The 18,002-nt window shown below is 57.1% G+C and overlaps 2 protein-coding genes across 2 annotated transcripts; both read left to right on the top strand.

Moving 5' to 3' along the window:
* The first annotated feature begins 329 nt into the window (after positions 1-329).
* Positions 330-5,356, top strand: POLE3 (DNA polymerase epsilon 3, accessory subunit). Its single transcript, XM_054083776.1, has 4 exons — positions 330-465; positions 2,270-2,355; positions 3,051-3,169; positions 3,800-5,356. Exons 1-4 carry the CDS (start codon positions 400-402, stop codon positions 3,958-3,960), a joined length of 432 nt encoding a protein of 143 aa, XP_053939751.1. The 5' UTR covers positions 330-399; the 3' UTR covers positions 3,961-5,356.
* A 1,893-nt stretch (positions 5,357-7,249) lies between these two features.
* Positions 7,250-17,517, top strand: ALAD (aminolevulinate dehydratase). The gene is made up of 11 exons (XM_054083775.1): positions 7,250-7,334; positions 11,655-11,802; positions 11,960-12,010; positions 12,754-12,850; positions 13,169-13,304; positions 13,942-14,025; positions 14,270-14,358; positions 14,665-14,720; positions 15,403-15,490; positions 16,127-16,213; positions 17,202-17,517. The coding sequence occupies exons 2-11, from the start codon at positions 11,690-11,692 to the stop codon at positions 17,499-17,501; spliced, it is 1,101 nt and encodes a 366-aa protein (XP_053939750.1). The 5' UTR covers positions 7,250-7,334; positions 11,655-11,689; the 3' UTR covers positions 17,502-17,517.
* The last annotated feature ends 485 nt before the right edge of the window (positions 17,518-18,002 follow it).

Genomic DNA, 18,002 nt, shown 5'->3' with positions numbered 1-18,002 from the left:
CCTGTTTCCCTATCCTATCCTATCCTATCCTATCCTATCCTATCCTATCCTATCCTATCCTATCCTATCCTATCCTATCCTATCCTATCCTATCCATCCCCCAGGGGCCCCAGCCCACCTCCTGCCCTGGAGGCTCCCATCCTATCCATTCCCCAGGGACTCCTCTCCCACGCTCCCCCATCCCAAGCCCTGCTCCCAACCTTATCTTCCCAGAATCCCATCCCAACCCTACCCCATGCCACCTCCTGCCCCGGACGCTCCCACCCCCTGCTCCCCCTATCCCATCTCCCCCCATCCCATCCCCTCCCGTTCCCCCGGTCGCTGCCCGCTGAGGGCGGGGCGGGTGGCGCTGCGCCTGCTCGGGGGGGCGGGACCGGGGCGGCCCCGCGCGGGATCGGGATGGCGGAGAGACCGGAGGACCTCAACCTGCCCAACGCCGTTATCACCCGCATCATCAAAGAGGCGGTGAGTGCGGGACAGGCCCGTGGCCACCGGCATGGGCTCCTAGGGCTGTGCCCGTGGCCACCGGGATGGGCTCCTAGGGCTGTGCCCGTGGCCACCGGCATGGGCGTCCCCGGAAGGGCCCGTGGCCACCGGGATGGGCTTCCCCGGAAGGACCTGTGGCCACCGATGGGCTCCCTCGTGGCCACCAATGGGTTCCCCCAGAGGCACCCGTGGCCACCAATGGGCTCCTCAAGAAGGACCCGTGGCCACCGGGCTGGGTTCCCCCAGAGGGACCTGTGGCCACCAATGAGCTCCCCCAGAGGGACCCGTAGCCACCGATGGGCTCCCCTGGATGGATCCATGGCCACCAATGGGCTCCCTGGGAGGGACCTGTGGCCACCGATGGGCTCCCCAGGAGGGACCCAGAGGCACCTGTGGCCACCAATGGGCTCCCCTGGATGGACCCGTGGCCACCAATGGGCTCCCCTGGATGGACCCATGGCCACCAATGGGCTCCCTGGGAGGGACCCGTGGCCACCAATGGGTTCCCCCGGAGGCACCCTTGGCCACTAATGGGCTCCCCGAGAAGGACCCGTGGCCACCGGGCTGGGTTCCCCGGAGGGACCTATGGCCACCAATGAGCTCCCCCGGAGGGACCCGTGGCCACCGCTGGGCTCCCCCGGAGGGACCCGTGGCCACCGCTGGGCTCCCCCGGAGGGACCCGTGGCCAACAATGAGCGCCCCCGGAGGGACCCGTGGCTACCGATGAGCTCCCCCGGAGGGACCCGTGGCCACCAATGGGTTCCCCCAGAGGCACCCGTGGCCACCAATGGGCTCCCCCGAAGGGACCCGTGGCCATCAATGGGCTCCCCAGGAAGGACCCGTGGCCACCAATAGGCTCCCCCGGAGGGACCCGTGGCCAACAATGAGCGCCCCCGGAGGGACCCGTGGCCACCGATGAGCTCCCCCGGAGGGACCCGTGGCCACCAATGGGTTCCCCCAGAGGCACCCGTGGCCACCAATGGGCTCCCCCGAAGGGACCCGTGGCCATCAATGGGCTCCCCAGGAAGGACCCGTGGCCACCAATAGGCTCCCCTGGAGGGATTCGTGGCCACCAATGGGCTCCCCGGGAAGGACCTGTGGCCACCAGGCTGGGCTCACCCAGAGTGACCCGTGGCCACCGGGCTGGGCTCCCCTGGATGTACCCGTGGCCACTGGACTGGGCTTCCCCGGATGGACCCATGGCTACCAATGGGCTCCCCCGGGTGGACCCGTGGCTACAGGAAAGATTTCTTCACTTACAGAGAGGTGAAGCTCTGGCAGAGGCTGCCCAGGGCAGAGGTGGGGTCTCCATCCCTGGAGGGGTTCGATAACAGTGATCACGGCACTTCGGGACATGGTTTGGTTGGCACAGTGGGGTTGGGCTGACGGTTGGACTGGATGAGTTTAGAGGTCTTTTCCAACCTTAATGATTCCATGATTCTACGATTCTAGAGGATTGCTCTGGAGATGGTGGCCAGAGCCACCAGCGATCTAGAAGTTCCTTCACTTCTGCGTAGGTTTTATGTATTTGAGAGAACAGGGTCAAATCATAGAATCATAGACTGGTTTGGGTTGGAAGGGACCTTAAAGACCATCCGGTTCCAACCCCCAAATTGCAGCCGGTTTTCAGCTGGCATCAAAGTTCCTGTGATAGCATCTGAGATCAACATTTGGTTTCCAGCTGTGCTGAGCCCTCTGAATGCATTCATGGAACCAACAGGTGAATTGTTCAAGTTTAACTTATTTCTAGCAGCTGCTGATAAAAGTTGGGTTTATTTTTCAGCTTCCTGATGGAGTAAATATTTCCAAAGAAGCTCGGAGCGCAATATCTCGAGCAGCAAGCGTGTTTGTGCTTTATGCGACATCATGGTAAGAATTTGTTGCAGCACATAACAAGTGCAGTCGATTTAGAATTCACCTCTCTGCTGGCTGTCCCGGAGACTGGTCTGGTGTTCCTTCTGGAATTCTGCTTATATAAATAGAACAATCCTTAGCGCAGCGTGCCGGGCGGCAGCGGTTGAGTTCAGACTGCCCTTAGCAAGCCCTGGTGGGCTCTGTACACAGAGATGTCCCAACCCAGGGTCAAGAGGGGTCCCAAAGTGCCATGAGCCTTGAAGTGTGGCTGCACAGCCTTTCCTGGCAAAGGCAAGAGCCCCGTGCTCCTCTCCAAGCCGCTCACTGCGTTACAGCAAGCTTGAGCCAGCCCTGGAGCTGGTCACAGAGGACACAGTAACAGCTTTGGGGTGACTGAATACACCGTGGCGGCTCGTACTTCTCGAGAATTACGTTCTCCCAGGGCTTTGCGGAATTGTCATCTTACAGCCAACATCCAGACATCCTCCTGTTGTACAAAAGGGCCGTGCAAGCAGGAAACCAATGTATGGGCGAGTAGTGCAGCTAGGTGAGCACAGCCAACCACCGCGAACGAGGAGGGATCTTGAACTGATGAAAAAACCCTCACTGTTGGGGAGATGGTTTTTTTTTTACTTGATTGTGACTTTAATAAACAAGACTAAATCAATGACAGTACCGATTAACTCTGTTTTTCTTCTTGTTCTTGACAGCGCAAACAACTTTGCCATGAAGGGGAAGAGAAAAACGCTGAATGCTAGCGATGTTCTGTCTGCCATGGAGGAGATGGAGTTTCAGCGCTTTGTAGCCCCTTTGAAAGAATCCCTGGAAGGTATCATCCTTGGTTCATGTCAAGCGGGGTCTGAGCAGCACCAAGTCCTGTTTTCCTCCAGCGCTGGACAAGCAACACTGACTTGCCTGTCTTGTTTCTCTTCTCTTTGCCCAGTGTCCTCCTACTCTGCAGGTTGCCTGGGGAATAAATGATATGCAGAACTGGGATACCATTATTCCACAACTGATGAGGATTGAGAAAGTCTCGTCCTCTATCAACCCCTTTTATGTTTAGGTGAGGGAAGTCCTGGGTGCTGCCGGTCAATAGAATCCTAGAATCACAGAATAGTTTGGGTTGGAAGGGACCTCAAAGCCCATCCAGTTCCAACCCCCCTGCCATGGGCAGGGACACCTCCCACTAGATCAGGATGCTCAAGGTCCCATCCAACCTGGCCTTGAACGCCTCCAGGGTGTTAGCTCCTGCATCCTTTTCAGCCTTTTTCTGCTGAAACTTCACCTGATTTATTTCCCATGGAGCTGCTCAGCCCAACTCCAAGAACAGGGCGAGTCACTGCCTTGAATCCACCGCTCCCCTTGTGAGCCTGGAGAGCAAGCAGACATTGGCCTGCAGTTCCTGTGCCCTTCCCGATGTGGAAACACTCACCATTTTTCAGTGCTTGCTCTTTTTTAGTTTACAGGCGTGAGCAGAAAGGAAAGAAAGAAGCAAGGAAAGATAAAGACAAGAAGGCAGACTCAGAGGAGCAAGATAAGAGCCGAGAGGAAGAGAATGATGATGATGACGAAAGGATGGAGGAGGAAGAGCAAAATGATGAAGAGGAAGTGGACAACTGAGCTTGCTATCGAGACACGTGCAGGGGCTGGGTATTGTTCAGAGGGACACAAATGCTGTAGATCAACCTCACTGGGTCTCCTCGTGTTTCCACTAGAGCTTTGTACTGTTCCCTAGGGGCCTGTCCCCTTTTGACTTTCACTTGGACACAAAGGACTTTGGCTAAAGCTTTTCCCGAGGAAGTATGGCTTCTCCGAGCCCAGAGGCTTGGCACCCTCAGGGGTTCTGGCCAGGCAGCAGCTGGACCAGGCTCTTCATGGTGGGTTGGCTTTGAAATAGAGGAAAAAAACATCATCAGATGTTCAGCACAGAAGCTGGCCAGGAGAACTTGAGAGACACTTGAATAAGCTGGTTCAATCAAGTCAGGGGCTGAATCATTAACCCATTGGGGTTTAGATGATATCAGGAGGCTCAGAAGCTGAACATTTGAGGTTTTTACCCAAGTGACTTGTTTTTTTCCTTCACTTTCCTGCATTCTGGCTGTGCCTTCTCTTCCCGCTGGAGCTGTGACAGCGGTACTGTGTCTTCCCGGCCGGATGCAGCAGCATGGCACAACTGGACAAGGACCAGCAGTCCTCTCGGCTGACTTCCTCCCCCAATCAACCTCTAGCCAAAACTCCACAACACTTACCATGTAAACCGTATACCGAAAGTGCTCGCTTTCTCCTTGGAGACCAAGAGGAATGAATTATTAAGACTATGAAGCAAAAGTAATGGCTGAAATGTGTATCGGGATGCTAAAAGGCGGCTCTATCACATGTATGTTACTGCAGGGCAGCCCAGGGTTGGATGCTTTCACCTCCTGTCCCTCCTTCGTGGAGCTGCAGCCCCTCCAGTCAGGCTGGAGTTGGCAGAGTTCAAGTGTGGTAGAACAGAGTGATCTGTTAGGTTTTTTTTCCCCAACTGGAATGGACCAGGTCCGTCAGAGATCCCTCTTTGGCCTTCACCGGTCATTCCAGAGGTGCAGACTGCATCCCAGTGCAATCAGAGGCAGGAGGGTGGGACAGTTCTACCCAGGAAAGGCAGCCTGTGGGTTTAAAGCATCTCCTTCAAGGATGATGGGTTGAAACAAGCAGTGTGTGCTCCTAGTACTCGTGCGGGTTTGTTCTTTTATACCTGAATAAAAGGTACGTTGGAGTAAAACCCACTGATTTGGTGTCTGTGCAGTTCTAAAACAGCACCTGTGAGGAACGTCCTTTTCACAAAAACATGGATGCGGAGCTCCCCAGCCTTTATGCATGATGCTTTTCCCCACACAAAGCCCAACATCTGGAAAAAGCAATCCAACCAGGATTTCTTCTGGTGTGCAGTCAGTTGGAGATGAAAAGCCTGAGCTGACGATGTCTTCCCAAGATCTCCAGTACAAAAAGTCCTGCTTTCCAGCCCTTTTTCTCTTCGCAGCCCTCCCCCCCCCCAGTACATATTCCAGAAGGGAACAATATCTAAATAAAAGACAGATTTTTTTACATAACTGGAGTCCCTGATTTGTGTAGGTAATGAAATGAGCTGGTGGTGGTTGGTAAGCACCCATCTGATTGTGCGGCAAAGGCAAACTCCCTATGGAATATTTCATGGAGCAGACAACATCACTTGGCCTCATGAGGTTCAGCCAGGCCAAGGGCGAGGTCTTACACCTGGCTTGGGGCAATTCCCGATTTCGGGACACGATGGGGGATGAGGTGATTGAGAGCAGCCCTGAGGGGAAGGACTTGGGGTGCCCATTGATGAGAAGCTCAACATGAACCGGCAATGTGTGCTCGCTCGCATCCCAGAAGACCAACCGTGTCCTGGGCTGCATCCAAAGCAGCGTGGCCAGCAGGGCAAGGAGGGGATTCTGCCCCTCTACTCCTCTCTTGGGAGACCTCATCTGGAGTATTGTGTCCAGGTCTGGAATCCTCAACAGAAGGAGGATATGGAGCTGTTGGAACGGGTCCAGAGGAGGCTACAAAGATGATCGGGGGGCTGGAGCACCTCCCATCCAAGGACAGGCTGAGAGAGTTGGGCTTGTTCAGCCTGGAGAAGAGAAGGCTCCCAGGAGACCTTATAGTGACCTTCCAATATCTGGAGGGGGTACAAGAAAGCTGGGGAGGGACTGTTCACAAAGGCTTCTGGTGATAGGATGAGGGGCAATGGGTATAAACTGGAGAGGAGCAGATTTAGACTGGACATAAGGGAGAATTTCTTCACCATGAAGGTGGTGAGGCCCTGGCCCAGGTTGCCCAGGGAAGCTGTGTCTGCCCCATCCCTGGGGGTGTTCAAGGCCAGGTTGGATGGGCCCTGGGCAGCCTGATCCAGTGGGAGGTGTCCCTGCCCGTGGAAGGGGGGTGGAACTGCATGATCTTTAAGGTCCCTTCCAACCCAAACCATTTTATGATTCTATGACAGCAAAGGGAGGGTGAAGGCTGCTGCACCCCAGCCTTTGTGTGCAAGCAGTGAGGGAAGCATAAAGCTTTGAAAGAACTGGGAGATTCCCAATCCCTGTGTCTCCCTCACTCTTATGAGAACAAGAAAACGGCACCTGCGGCAAGGGTTGTGGCACAGCTCCGGTTCTCCTTGGGACTGGCCAAACCCCAGCACCCCAAAACCCAGCTCCTTGCCCCCTCAGCATGCCCAGTCCTGCTCCAGTCCTCTCTGAACCTCAAAGCCTGTCTCTTGGCCCCCACAGCACCCCAGCTCTGCTCAACCCCCTCAGCCCTGCCCTGCACCCCTCCATCACCCCAAAGCCCAGCTCCAGCTCCCCCTTCATCACCCCAAAACAGTGCTCCATGCCTGTCCAGCACCCGAGCCCTGCTCCAGACCCCCAAAGCCCTACTCCAGACCCCTCCAGCCCTGTTCCATACCCTCCCAACACAATAATTTCCTACTCCAGCCCCCCTCAGCACCCCAAAGCCCTACTCCTGACCCCCCTCAGCTCTCCTCCATGCCCCTCAGCAACCCAAAACCCTGCCCCAGCCCTATTCCAGCCCTATACCATCCCCCTCAGCACCCCAAAACCCTAGTCTAGACCCCTCCAGCACCTCCATCTCTGCTCCATGTCCCTGCAGCACCCCAAAGCCCCGCTCCATCACCCCAAAACACTGCTCCATGCTTCCCCCAGCACTCCAAAGCCCTGCTCCAACCCCCTAACTCTGTTTAACGCCCCTCTCAGCACCCCAAAGCCCTATTCCATCCCTCTCAGCACCCCAACCCCCCCCACTCCAACCTCCCCCATCCCCCCCCCCAACCCCGCTCCATTATCTCCCCTCCCTCCCTTTTCCCGCGCGCGAAGCCGCGCGAGACTTCCCGCCATCTCCCAGCGCGGCGGGCCTGGGGGCGTGTCTATGCAAACGAAGGGGTGTGGTTATGCAAATTGCGCCGACGGAGCGCGACGCGCTGGGTGAGTGAGCGGCTGAGGCCGGGGACGGGGATCGGGGGGACCGGAGCCGGGGCGAACGCCCCCCGGTCCTTGACCCCGGCTCTTTGGAGGGTTCCAGGAGGTGGGAATGGGTTTGCAGGGATAAGGCTTGGCTGGGGAAGGAGCGTGCAAGCAGCTGGAGGTGACCCCCGGCAAGGTTCGATTGCTCGCTGACCTCAATTACCGGTGCAAAGCACCGAGCTGCAGGTTGCAATCGGTCCTGAGCTGCCCCTCAGCTTGCAATGCAGTGACAACGTCCCCCTGGAGCATCCCTCAGCTTCCAGAGCTTGGTGCGAAAAGGAAAAAGGAATTGTAATTATAAAAAAAAGTGGAATATATTTCTTTTTGGAGTGTTGTGTCCAGTTCTGGAATGCTCAGCATAAGGAGATGGAAGTGTTGGAATGGGTTCAGAGGAGGCTGTAAGGGTGATCCAAGGGCTGGAGCACCTCTGCTATTGATTTATGGATGTTGAGTAATTGTTACTAGATCTGTTACAGGAAGAGAAAATATTGCTATGGTAAAAGTGTCAACAATAACTTATCTAACACTCAATTTATGAATGTTGAGTAATTGTTCTGCGTTACCCCTGAAATCAGTTTTGCCTGACTCTCAGGCGTTCTTTATCCGGTATCAAGTGTTGTGTGACCGTGGCGTTCGTGGCCGGATACCTTCAGGGTACATCGACCATAGAGTTGGGGTTCTTCAGCGTGGAGAGGAGAAGGCTCCAGAGAGACCTTAGAGCAGCTTCCAGAGCTGAAAGGGGCTCCAGGAAAGCTGGGGAGGGGCTCTTGTTCAGGGAGTGTTGGGAAGGACAAGGAGGAATTGTTTTCAGCTGAAAGAAGGGAGATTGAGATGACATTTTAGGAAGAAATGTTTTGCTGTGAGGGTGGGGAGGCCTTGGCTCAGGTTGCCCAGAGCAGTGGTGGCTGCCCCATCCCTGGAGGTGTTCAAGGCCGGGTTGGATGGGGCTTGGAGCCCCCATCCAGTGGGAGGTGTCCCTGCCCATGGCAGGGAGCAGAAATGGATGGGCTTTGAGGTCCTTTCCAACCCAAACCATTCTATGCTTTAAGTTAAAGTAAAATTCATCCAAGTCACTGTATTTTTTTGAAAGTTGGGCAGACTGTCCCTCAGGCAGCATGGAGTTTATAGCATATTTTTTTTTTCAAGTAATGTTTTTCCAGACACTTATGTCTTGTGTTCAGTCTGATCTGTACTGAACAGAGGTGTCTGCAATTCCCTCTGTTTGCAGTCTCTCCCTGTCTCAAACGCAAGGTGAGGCAGAGCTGGAGCCAGCTCCAGAAGAGCAAGAGATTTGACTGTTGTGAAGTTCATAAGGTTGGAACTAGATGATGTTTAAGGTCCCTTCTAACCCAAACTATTCTATGATTCATAGCAACACTAAAATTAGTCCTTGGAAAGTAATAGAATATGCATAAGATTTCTGGGAAAACTTATCCATATGCATGTAAGTGGGAAATACGTTCTGTCCCCAGCTCTTGTCTCGCTGCGTGAGATTGATGGAGATCACTCTTCACATTGCCCAGGCCTGATAAAGGGTGCTTGCTTTCTAAAACTCAAAAACGGGTCTTAGTTTATTTGCTGGCATTTTCAGTATCAAGCCCACCTGGAAGGTGAAATCTAGCAGTAACATCTTGGGTACCTTCTTGGGTAGCATCCTGACCCTTGTTAGTGACTTAATTAACCGCTGATCTGGTGTCTCCCCAGAGAGCTCCACTTTCCTAGTAGGGCTCTAGTCCATCCCTTCTCCCACCTGGAATTTCAGGAGCTTGCATGGCTCCAGGACACCAGGTCAATAGTTGTGCATCAAAGGATGAGGCTGCATCTGTTTCCATATCCTAAAATGCTGGAAAGCAGCTGGAAAGCTTGGCTGCTGCGGGCTTGGCAGTGCTGGAAGAGACCTTTGGAGCTCAGCGCTGGCACGCGGTGGGTCTGGCTTCATCCACCCACTGGGTTGTTTGATCTGTGTTAGTGCGGGCAGCGGGGCAGTGTGTGCATGGGTCTTGTTTTGCTGTTGCTTCTCCTCCCTGGAATACAGCGAGGCACCCAGAGGCTGCGCTGCTGTGCGTTCGGGTGCTGTGGGTTTAGGCTGTCCCTCGCAGGGCTGGTGTGGAGGAGCAAAGGTGAAACCACTCTGCTGTAGAGCCCTTTGCTTGGGAGGGGCTGCAGGGCTTATTTTAAACTCCTCTGTACGGGCGCTCTGGTGTGTATGAAGCAAATTGCTTTAGAAATACAGATTTGGGTCTTGGATGTTGAAGAAAGAGATGTGTGCGCTCTGCAGGGAGCCCTGAGGGGATCTTGGGGGAAACAGCCCTGCTCTAGGATGTAAAATAAGGGGTGCATCACCCCCTTCTCATGCACTTTTGTTGTCCTTGCATCCCTGTTGTGTTTCCCCAGGTAGCAGTGGGGTGTCCAGTGGACATAAGACCTCAGTGCTGTGGTCCAACTGGATGCCCTGTGTGGGCAAGGGACCCTTTGGCTGACAGCAGCTTCACCTGCATTTGGGGCTCGTCAGGAGGGCCCCAGTTCTGCTGTGGGACCAGGGCAGCTGGGGCCCACCCGTCCTGGGGGTTATCTCCGCTCTGCAATTCCGCGCAGTGCCCAGCTCCTCCTTCCCCAGAGAGAGCAGTTTCTGGAGTTGTGGCCTCTATCTGTGCCATACAGAGTCAGGTGCCTCCAGTCCCACCCCATGGGATTAACTGTTTAAAGCATTATTTGGATTCTCGAGGTGGGTTTTGTTCACTGAGCCCTTTGTTTGCGATCGCTGAAGCCCAGCCTGAAGCCCAATCACTGCTCTGGAGCTGCCAACTCCAGTTCACGCAAGGACTGTCCCTTCCCTGCGAGTAAGAACTGGAGCAGCAGTTTTCCAGGACTAAAAATTCCTTGCCAAGTGATGCCGTGAGGCTGCCAGCGTGCCTGTCAGCTGCTCTGCATCCCCCGATTTTTTTTTATACAGCGGTTTTGTACATGTAAACCTGTGAGAAACTGCGAGATGCCTTTTTCCCCATCCCCAAGACTCCCAAGACTGAAGGCAATGCCCCCCTATTCCAAGTGCCTGATGCACCGGGGTAGCCCAATACAAGCTGAGGATTTGGCTCAGCAGTAGGATATCTGAAGGGTCTTTGGCACGTAAATTTGATCCTGGGCTGCATCAAAGAAGCGTGGCCAGCAGGTCGAGGGAGGTGATTCTGCTCCGCTCTCTCTTCTCCTGAGACCCCGCCTGGAGTCCTGTGTCCTGTTCTGGAACCCCCAACAGAAGAAGTGAACTGTTAGAAGGTCCAGAGGAAGATATGAAGATGATCAGAGGGCTGGAGCACCTCTGCTGTGAGGACAGGCTGAGAGAGTTGGGGTTGTTCAGCCTGGAGAAGAGACGGCTCTGGGGAGACCTTAGAGCAGCTTCCACTACCTGAAGGGGCTACAAGAAAGCTGGGGAAGGATTTTTGCAAGGGCCTGGAGTGACAGGACAAGGGGCTTTAAGTTGGAAGGAAGAGGATTTAGATTAGACATTAAAGAGAAATTCTTCACGATGAGGGTGGGGAGGCCCTGGCCCAGGCTGCCCAGAGCAGTGGTGGCTGCCCCATCCCTGGAGGGGTTCAAGGCCAGGTTGGATGGGGCTTGGAGCAGCCAGATCCAGTGTCCCTGCCCATGGCAGGGAGTGGAACTGGATAGGCTTTGAGGTCCCTTCCAACCCAACCCATTCCATGGTTCTATGATCCTGCACCTCTCCCTGACCCTGTGCCCTGCCCTTCTGTAATTACCCCTGTACCCCATGGCTGTCAATAACGTTGTGCTGTGCAGAGCATACTTTTGAGTATTACACAATTATACAGCGTTAACAAAAGTATTATACAGCAAATTAAGCAATGACTGTCTCATCGTTAGAAAACTGCTGGTACATTACGCAAGCCAGAGCAGATGGAGCCTGGGGAGCGTGGTAGCACTAAACCATGTGAATGTGGTTCTGCTGCAGGAGGATGCTGGTGGCTGTAAATTAGTGGTTTCACACACAGGATTGGGAGGTTTTTTGGGGAGGCGTCAGCATCATCGCTGTTGATGGAAATGGGGTGCTGTAACTACTGGTACGGGGTCCAGCATCACCCACCCAGCCCCAGGAGAGCTGGGATGAAGCTGCCTGTCCTGCAGCACACGCTCCCCACCTGTGCCTGGAGCAGAACAGGGACCTTGTGCAGTGTCTGCCTGGATCTCAGCCTGCTCCTTGCGTATGCCAACAGCTTTACGAGGACACGGCCACTGACCAGCCTGCCGGTCTCTTTGGTGTTTCAGAATCTCCTTCCACAGCCTCCCAGTGAAGGACCAAGATGCAGGTAGACTCTGTGCTTCACAGTGGCTACTTCCACCCGGTGCTACGCTCCTGGCAGTGCACGGCAGCCACCTTTGATGCTTCCAACCTCATCTACCCCATCTTTGTCACGTGAGTGAGCCCTGGCTCTCTGGGTTAGGGATGGACCAAGCTCAGGCTGACTGGCTTAGGTTTGGACTTCCCAAAAGATTCCCCATGGACAAGCCTTGGGTAGGGGCTTCTTCCTCATGCCCAGCCCTCACCTCTCTGTCCCATCCACCTCCTGCAGGGACAGCCCTGACGCAGTGGAGCCGATCCCCAGCCTCCCTGGACAAGCCAGGTAAGAACCAGCCCCTCTGAGCTGCGTGCCAGTCGCTGCCGTGCCCGAGCTGGGCTGATGCGTGGCCTGAGATGAGCATGGGCCAGGGCCAACCCTCTGTAATCCCTGCCTTGGAGATCCCTCAGCCTCAGGCAGGGCAGGAGCATTTTTCTGCCAAGGGGGTGGAAAGAATTGTACTGGGGATGCTGGGAAAGTAGCAGTACTGGCAGCAATAATACCACGGTCTTGTGATTCCCAAAACCTTTGTATGTTGTCACACGGAGCATGCTGGGCACACAGGGAAGCTGGAAGCAAATGGGGTTTCCAGCAGCAGCGAGAAAATCTGTGCAAGATCACGGGCTCTGGTCCTGTGTTCTAGCTGGACTGGTGGCTCCTGTCTTCATCTGCTGCTGCATTAGCAGGGCTGTGGTCAGAGAGGCCCCAGGGAATGGTCCTGTGGGGAGGTGGGCTGGATCCACAACCAGGAAGGCAAGATAAGGGATCCAAGGGCAGGGCCTGTTTGTCCTTTCAGAGCAAAGAGTGTCCATGCTGGGTAGATAACGCTCCTGTAGCCCCAGATAAGGCCCTGAATTGTTCCTCCCATTGTTCAGGCAACACCTCCCTTGTAGCTCCAGCTGCTGCTTCTTGGTGTGGATGCTTGTGGATGCTGGATCGGGCGCAGACCAGCACCTAGGTCACAGGCCAGCTCTCCCCGCGGAGCAGCTTGGGGTGCCTGGCAGCCCCCTTCACTTTGCTCTTCTCAGGTATGGAGTCAACAAACTGGAGGAGATGCTGCGTCCCCTTGTTGAAGATGGTCTGAAGTGTGTGCTCATCTTCGGTGTGCCCAGCAAGGTCCACAAGGTCAGCGTGCGTGGAGGTGACGGAGGCTTGAGGTAGCTGAGTGTGGGGAGAGCAGTATAGGGCTGGGGTCCCGATCAAACAGGGCCAGTTTGGGGTCTCTGGGTGTGCTTTTCCTTGCTCAGCAAAGCAGCATGGGATAGGAGACTGTAGCAACACCTGAAAAGCTCCCAGAAGCCTTGCCCTCAGACCCACACTCCCTGTGAGGGACACTGGTCTGTCACCCTTTTCCATCGTACTGGTCACACTGCTCTGTTTTAAAGGGTCTCAACATTCAGAAAATATTTCCTGGGCAGAACTGCTGCATTTCTCTTCCCACAGGATGAGAGAGGCTCTGCTGCTGATGCAGACGACACACCTGCCATCCAGGCAATCAAGAAGATCCGCTCCACCTTCCCAGAGCTGCTTATTGCCTGCGATGTCTGCTTGTGCCCTTACACCTCCCATGGACACTGTGGTGAGTGCACAGGGCTCCGCTTTGGGCATCTTCCTGGGTCTGCAAGTCTCCGAGGTTTGCTGTTTTCTGCTGAGGAGCTCCAGGGGCTGGTAGGGCCTGACCAGCTCCTGCCCCAAGCCTTGGCTCCCCAGTAGTGGTACAGTTGGGCCTGGGAAATCACTCCTACGTTTTGAGAGTGGGGTGGAAGGCACGGCTGATTAAGTCATCTACCCACTCCCTTGCCATCTGAATCTGTTTTAGTGCCTGTCTGTGCACCCCGTCTCAGTCTTCCCTTCCCTGGAGCACCCACGTGTGGTGTCCACTCCCCAGAGGGCAACATTGCTGGTCTCCTGGTCCTGTTGCCCTTAATCCAACTCTCTGGCATTGTTCTCCACTGTTGTTCTGAGCATCTCTCACTGGCCCAGCTTGCTCAGAGAAGTGGTGGCTGTCCCATCCCTGGAGGTGTTCAAGGCCAGGTTGGATGGGGCTTGGAGCCCGTGATCCAGTGGGAGTTGGAACTGGTTGAGCTTTGAGTTCCCTTCCAACCCCAACCACTCCGTGATTCTCTGGTCTCTGTAGAAAAAACCCGTGCTCTCACCCTTGGGATAAAGCCAGTTGGCCATCCAGCCCCTCATCTCACCCCAGGTTTATCTCCTAGGTATCCTGCGTCAAGATGGCACCATCCAGAACGAGATCAGCTGCCAGCGGCTGGCAGAAGTGGCACTGGCCTACGCCAAAGCAGGTGGGGAGTCTGCTCGCAGCGGTACCTGAGTCTGATTCTCACAGACTTGCCCAAAAGCAAACCAGGCCCAGCTCCAGCTGGGAGTGCTTTTGCTCCGAGCTGGGAGAGGCTCCCGCTGCCCTCCACACACTGGTCCTGGTGGAGCTGCAGGCACCAGGGGCCCCTTTGGCCCTGGGGTCACCTCCTCCTGCAAGCAGAATCCCAGCCTCGGACACTTCTCAGCGTCTCCGGTCTTTCCCTGCAGGCTGCCACATCGTTGCCCCCTCAGATATGATGGATGGGCGCATCGGGGCCATAAAGAAGGCACTGATCTCCAATGACTTGGGCAACAAGGTGAGCATGGGAGCTGTGTGCACCAAAGCCGGAGCAACGTCCACAGAGAGGCTGTGCCACGCTGGAACCTGGGCAAGCGGTGGGAGAAGCAAACCCTCACTTTGCCCAGGACACACAGCAGTCATTTCCCTGCCCCGGTGCACGTAGGAAGGGAGTGTCCTTGGCTAGACATGGGGACAACGAGGTGCCAGGCCTCTGGCAGGGGAAGGAGGACGTGGGGCAGCGTATAAAACAGGAGCAGGGATGCATCTGTATAAAACAGATGCAGGGAGCTTCTGGCCCTGATGGCTCCGCGCTCCTCTGCAGGTCTCGGTGATGAGCTACAGCGCCAAGTTTGCTTCCTGCTTCTACGGTCCCTTCAGGTGGGTCTGTCCTGGGATTGTCCCTCAGCCAGGACTGTCTCCAGCTGGCACTGGGATGGCCAGGAGCAGTGTTCCCAGATAGTTTTTTTGAGAATGGGACTCAGCCAGAGCCTGGGCCACAGCTGGGACCACGCTGGTCGCTTTGGAGTGCTCTCCTCCTACTTCTCAGTGCAAAAGAGACAAACATACCATGCCCAGCAGAGGCTGGCTGGTGGGAAGAGAACCATGGGTGATCTTCCTGCCCAGCCCTTCTTGCCATGGGTGCTCGTGGCAGGGAGGGAGCTGGAAGAAGGGAATCACAGGTGCCGGTGTTGTCAAAGTGTGGCTTTGGGGACAGGTCTCAGCTTGATCAGCTATTAGACCTCATCCCAAGAAAGACCTGGCCCCGTTCGGGTGTCCCTGGTGGACCTGCCTTGGAAAAGAGAAAAAGGAAAATGTTTGATGTGATTTTACCCCTGCTGCTGGGCACAGGGGGGACAGCGAGTGTTGACAAGCAGCTCCCAGCGCCAGCCTGAGCCTGCTGGACCTCCCAGAGTGATGCCGGGGCACTGAGCGGGATCATGGAGCCTCCCTTCTCCTGGCTGTGATGGCTCAATCTTTGTGGCTCTTCACATTTCTGAAACTTTGTGGGGCACACGGAGACGTGTGGGTCTTCATGCCCTGCTCTCTGCCCCATCTCCAGGGACGCTGCATTATCCAAACCCGCCTTCGGAGACCGGCGATGCTACCAGCTGCCCCCAGGCGCCAGGGGCCTGGCGATGCGTGCTGTGGTGAGAGCCCGGGCAGTACCGCGGGGCACAGCGTTGGGTCAGGAGTGGGAGCACCCCAGGAGATAGGAAGCCCATCATCCTGACGGAGAGCGGGGACCTATGGCACCCTGTGCTGGCAGCCCCTCTGGGACCACTGGAGTGGGCACTGGAGCCCATCCGGGGGTACTGGGATGGGCACTGGGACCCCTCTGGGGGCACTGAAGTGGCACTGGGACTGCTCTGGAAGCACTGGGGTGGCACTGGGGCCCCTCTGGGCACCCTGGGGCGGCACTGGAGCCATTCTGGGGACATTGGGGCCCCTCTGGAAGCACAAGTGTGGGCACTGGGACCCCCCTGGGAGCACTGGGGACCCTTGGGAGCACTGACGTGGGCACTGGAGCCCATCTGGAGGCACTGAGGCCTCTCTGGAAGCACTGGGGTTGCACTGGGGACGTTGGCACCTCTCTGGGAGCACTGGGGTGGGCACTGGGACCCCTCTGGGAGCACTGGGGTGGCACTGGAGCCAATCCAGGGGCAGTAGGGCCCCTCTGGAAGCACTGGGGTGGGCACTGGGCCTGCTTGAAGCTGCTGGGGAAAACCATTTTGCTGGAAAACCTCCCACCCCCAGCAGCCGGGGCCACGTGTGTTCCCCTGCAGGACCGTGATGTGCGGGAGGGAGCAGACATGCTGATGGTGAAGCCGGGGCTGCCCTACCTGGACCTTGTGAGGGACGTCAAGGACCGAGTAAGCGTGGCCTGGGCCAGCGAGGGCACTGGGTGGCCCGGGCAGGGATGGGGAGGCAAAGTGAGCAGCTGGAATGGCTGAGACCCAAACCGAGGGGCCAGGGCTGTGGCTACAGGGATGGGTGGGATGTGGAGTCCCTCTGGGAGCACTGGGATGAGAACTGGCCCCCTCTGGGGGCACTGCAGTGGTGTAGGCAGTGGGGCTGCTCTGGGAGCACTGGGGTGGTACTGGGGCTGCTCTGGGGGCTCTAGGGTGGCACTGGGGCCCATCTAGGGGCACTGGGGAGCTATTGGGATGGCACTGGGGCGGCACTGGGACAGCACTAGGGTGGCACTGGGGCCCCTCTGGGAGCAGTGGGGTGGCACTGGGACAGCACTGGCGCCCCTCTGGGAGCACTGGGCGGCACTAGGGTGGCACTGGGGCCCCCCTGGGAGCACTTGGGCAGCACTGGGAAAGCACTAGGGTGGCACTGGAGCCCCTCTAGGGGCACTGGGTGGCACTAGGTCTATTCTGGGACCACTGAGGTGGCACTGGGGCAGCAGTGGGGCCCCTTTGGGAACACTGGATGGCTCTGGGCGGCACTGGGACAGCACTGAGGTGGCACTGGTGCTGCTCTGAGTGGCACTGGGAGCTCTGGGTGGCTCTGGGCCGCATTGGGACAGCACTAGGATGGCACTGGGATCCCTCTGGGTGCACTGGAGCGGCACTGAGGCAGCAGTGGGGCCTGTCTGGGAGCACTGGGTGGCACTGGCGCTGCTCTGAGAGGCACTGGGAGCACTGGGGTCCCTCTGGGAGCACTGGGGTGGCACTGGGCAGCAGTGGGGCTCCTTTGGAAGCACTGGGTGGCACTGGGACCCCTTTGGGAGCACCAGGGCAGCAGTGGGGCCCCTCTGGGAGCACTGGGTAGTTCTGGGCAGCACTGGGGTGGCACTGGTGCTGCTCTGGACGGCACTGGGAGCACAGGGCAGCACTGACGGCAGCCGCTCAGCACCCGTCGCTGCCGCTGTCCGTGTACCATGTGTCGGGCGAGTACGCCATGCTGTGGCACGGCGCACAGGCCGGAGCCTTCAGCCTGCAGGCTGCAGTCACGGAGGCCATGACAGCGTTCCGGCGTGCAGGTGAGGCGGGCGGGCCCGGCTCCCCACACCCCGGTCGGTACCCTCGGGGGACGGTGCCCCCCGGCCGGTGCCGCAGCCAACGCTCTCTCCCCGCAGGCGCAGACACCATCATCACCTACTTCGCGCCGCTGCTGCTGCGATGGCGCCGCGAGCAGGAGGGGCGGGGCTAATGGGACGGCGTTTGCACTGAGGGGCGGGGTAAATGGGCGGGGCTGGGGCTGAGCGGGGGAGTGGCTAGGAAGGGGTGGGGCTATCTAGGCGGGGTCTGAGCTGAGGGGGCGGGGCTAGAGGGAGTTCGGGGCTGATGGGGCGGTGTTAAAAGGGGCGTGTTCTTGATTGGGGGCGGGGCTAACAACGGGGTCTGCGGTGAGGAGGCGGAGACTAAATCGAGGGGCGGGTGCTAAGGGGCGTGGTGTGAGCTGAAGGGCGGGAGGCGGGGCTTTAGCGGAGGGGGCGTGACTTAAGAAGAGGTGGTTTACGCGTTATGGGCGGGGCTACTCGACTTGTTGCGGTGGGTGGGCGGGGCTTGTGTCTGGTGGTTCCTGAGTGAGGCGTGGTTTACCCCGAGGGGCGGGACTTCCGGAGAAGTAGTCGGTGCCGTGAGGGCGGGGCTTCTGGCCTGCGGCGGAGGTGGGTTCGGTGGGGGAGGGGAGGGCTACGAGCAGGCGGAC

This window comes from Cuculus canorus, chromosome 19, assembly GCF_017976375.1.
Source record: "Cuculus canorus isolate bCucCan1 chromosome 19, bCucCan1.pri, whole genome shotgun sequence".
In the NCBI taxonomy this organism is placed as follows: Eukaryota; Metazoa; Chordata; class Aves; order Cuculiformes; family Cuculidae; genus Cuculus; species Cuculus canorus.
The sequence above is the reverse complement of the archived record's forward strand: the minus strand, read 5'-3'. Positions and strand labels throughout refer to the sequence as shown.

What these genes read in the sequence shown, in the direction of transcription:
- POLE3 (XM_054083776.1), top strand. Translation starts at nt 400, where the DNA reads ATGGCGGAGAGACCGGAGGACCTCAACCTGCCCAACGCCGTTATCACC. An exon ending in GTGCTTTATGCGACATCATG is followed by an intron (nt 2,356 to 3,050) that starts GTAAGAATTTGT and finishes TGTTCTTGACAG; the next exon opens with CGCAAACAACTTTGCCATGA. An exon ending in TTTGAAAGAATCCCTGGAAG is followed by an intron (nt 3,170 to 3,799) that starts GTATCATCCTTG and finishes GCTCTTTTTTAG; the next exon opens with TTTACAGGCGTGAGCAGAAA.
- ALAD (XM_054083775.1), top strand. Translation starts at nt 11,690, where the DNA reads ATGCAGGTAGACTCTGTGCTTCACAGTGGCTACTTCCACCCGGTGCTA. An exon ending in AGCCTCCCTGGACAAGCCAG is followed by an intron (nt 12,011 to 12,753) that starts GTAAGAACCAGC and finishes TGCTCTTCTCAG; the next exon opens with GTATGGAGTCAACAAACTGG. An exon ending in TGCCCAGCAAGGTCCACAAG is followed by an intron (nt 12,851 to 13,168) that starts GTCAGCGTGCGT and finishes CTCTTCCCACAG; the next exon opens with GATGAGAGAGGCTCTGCTGC.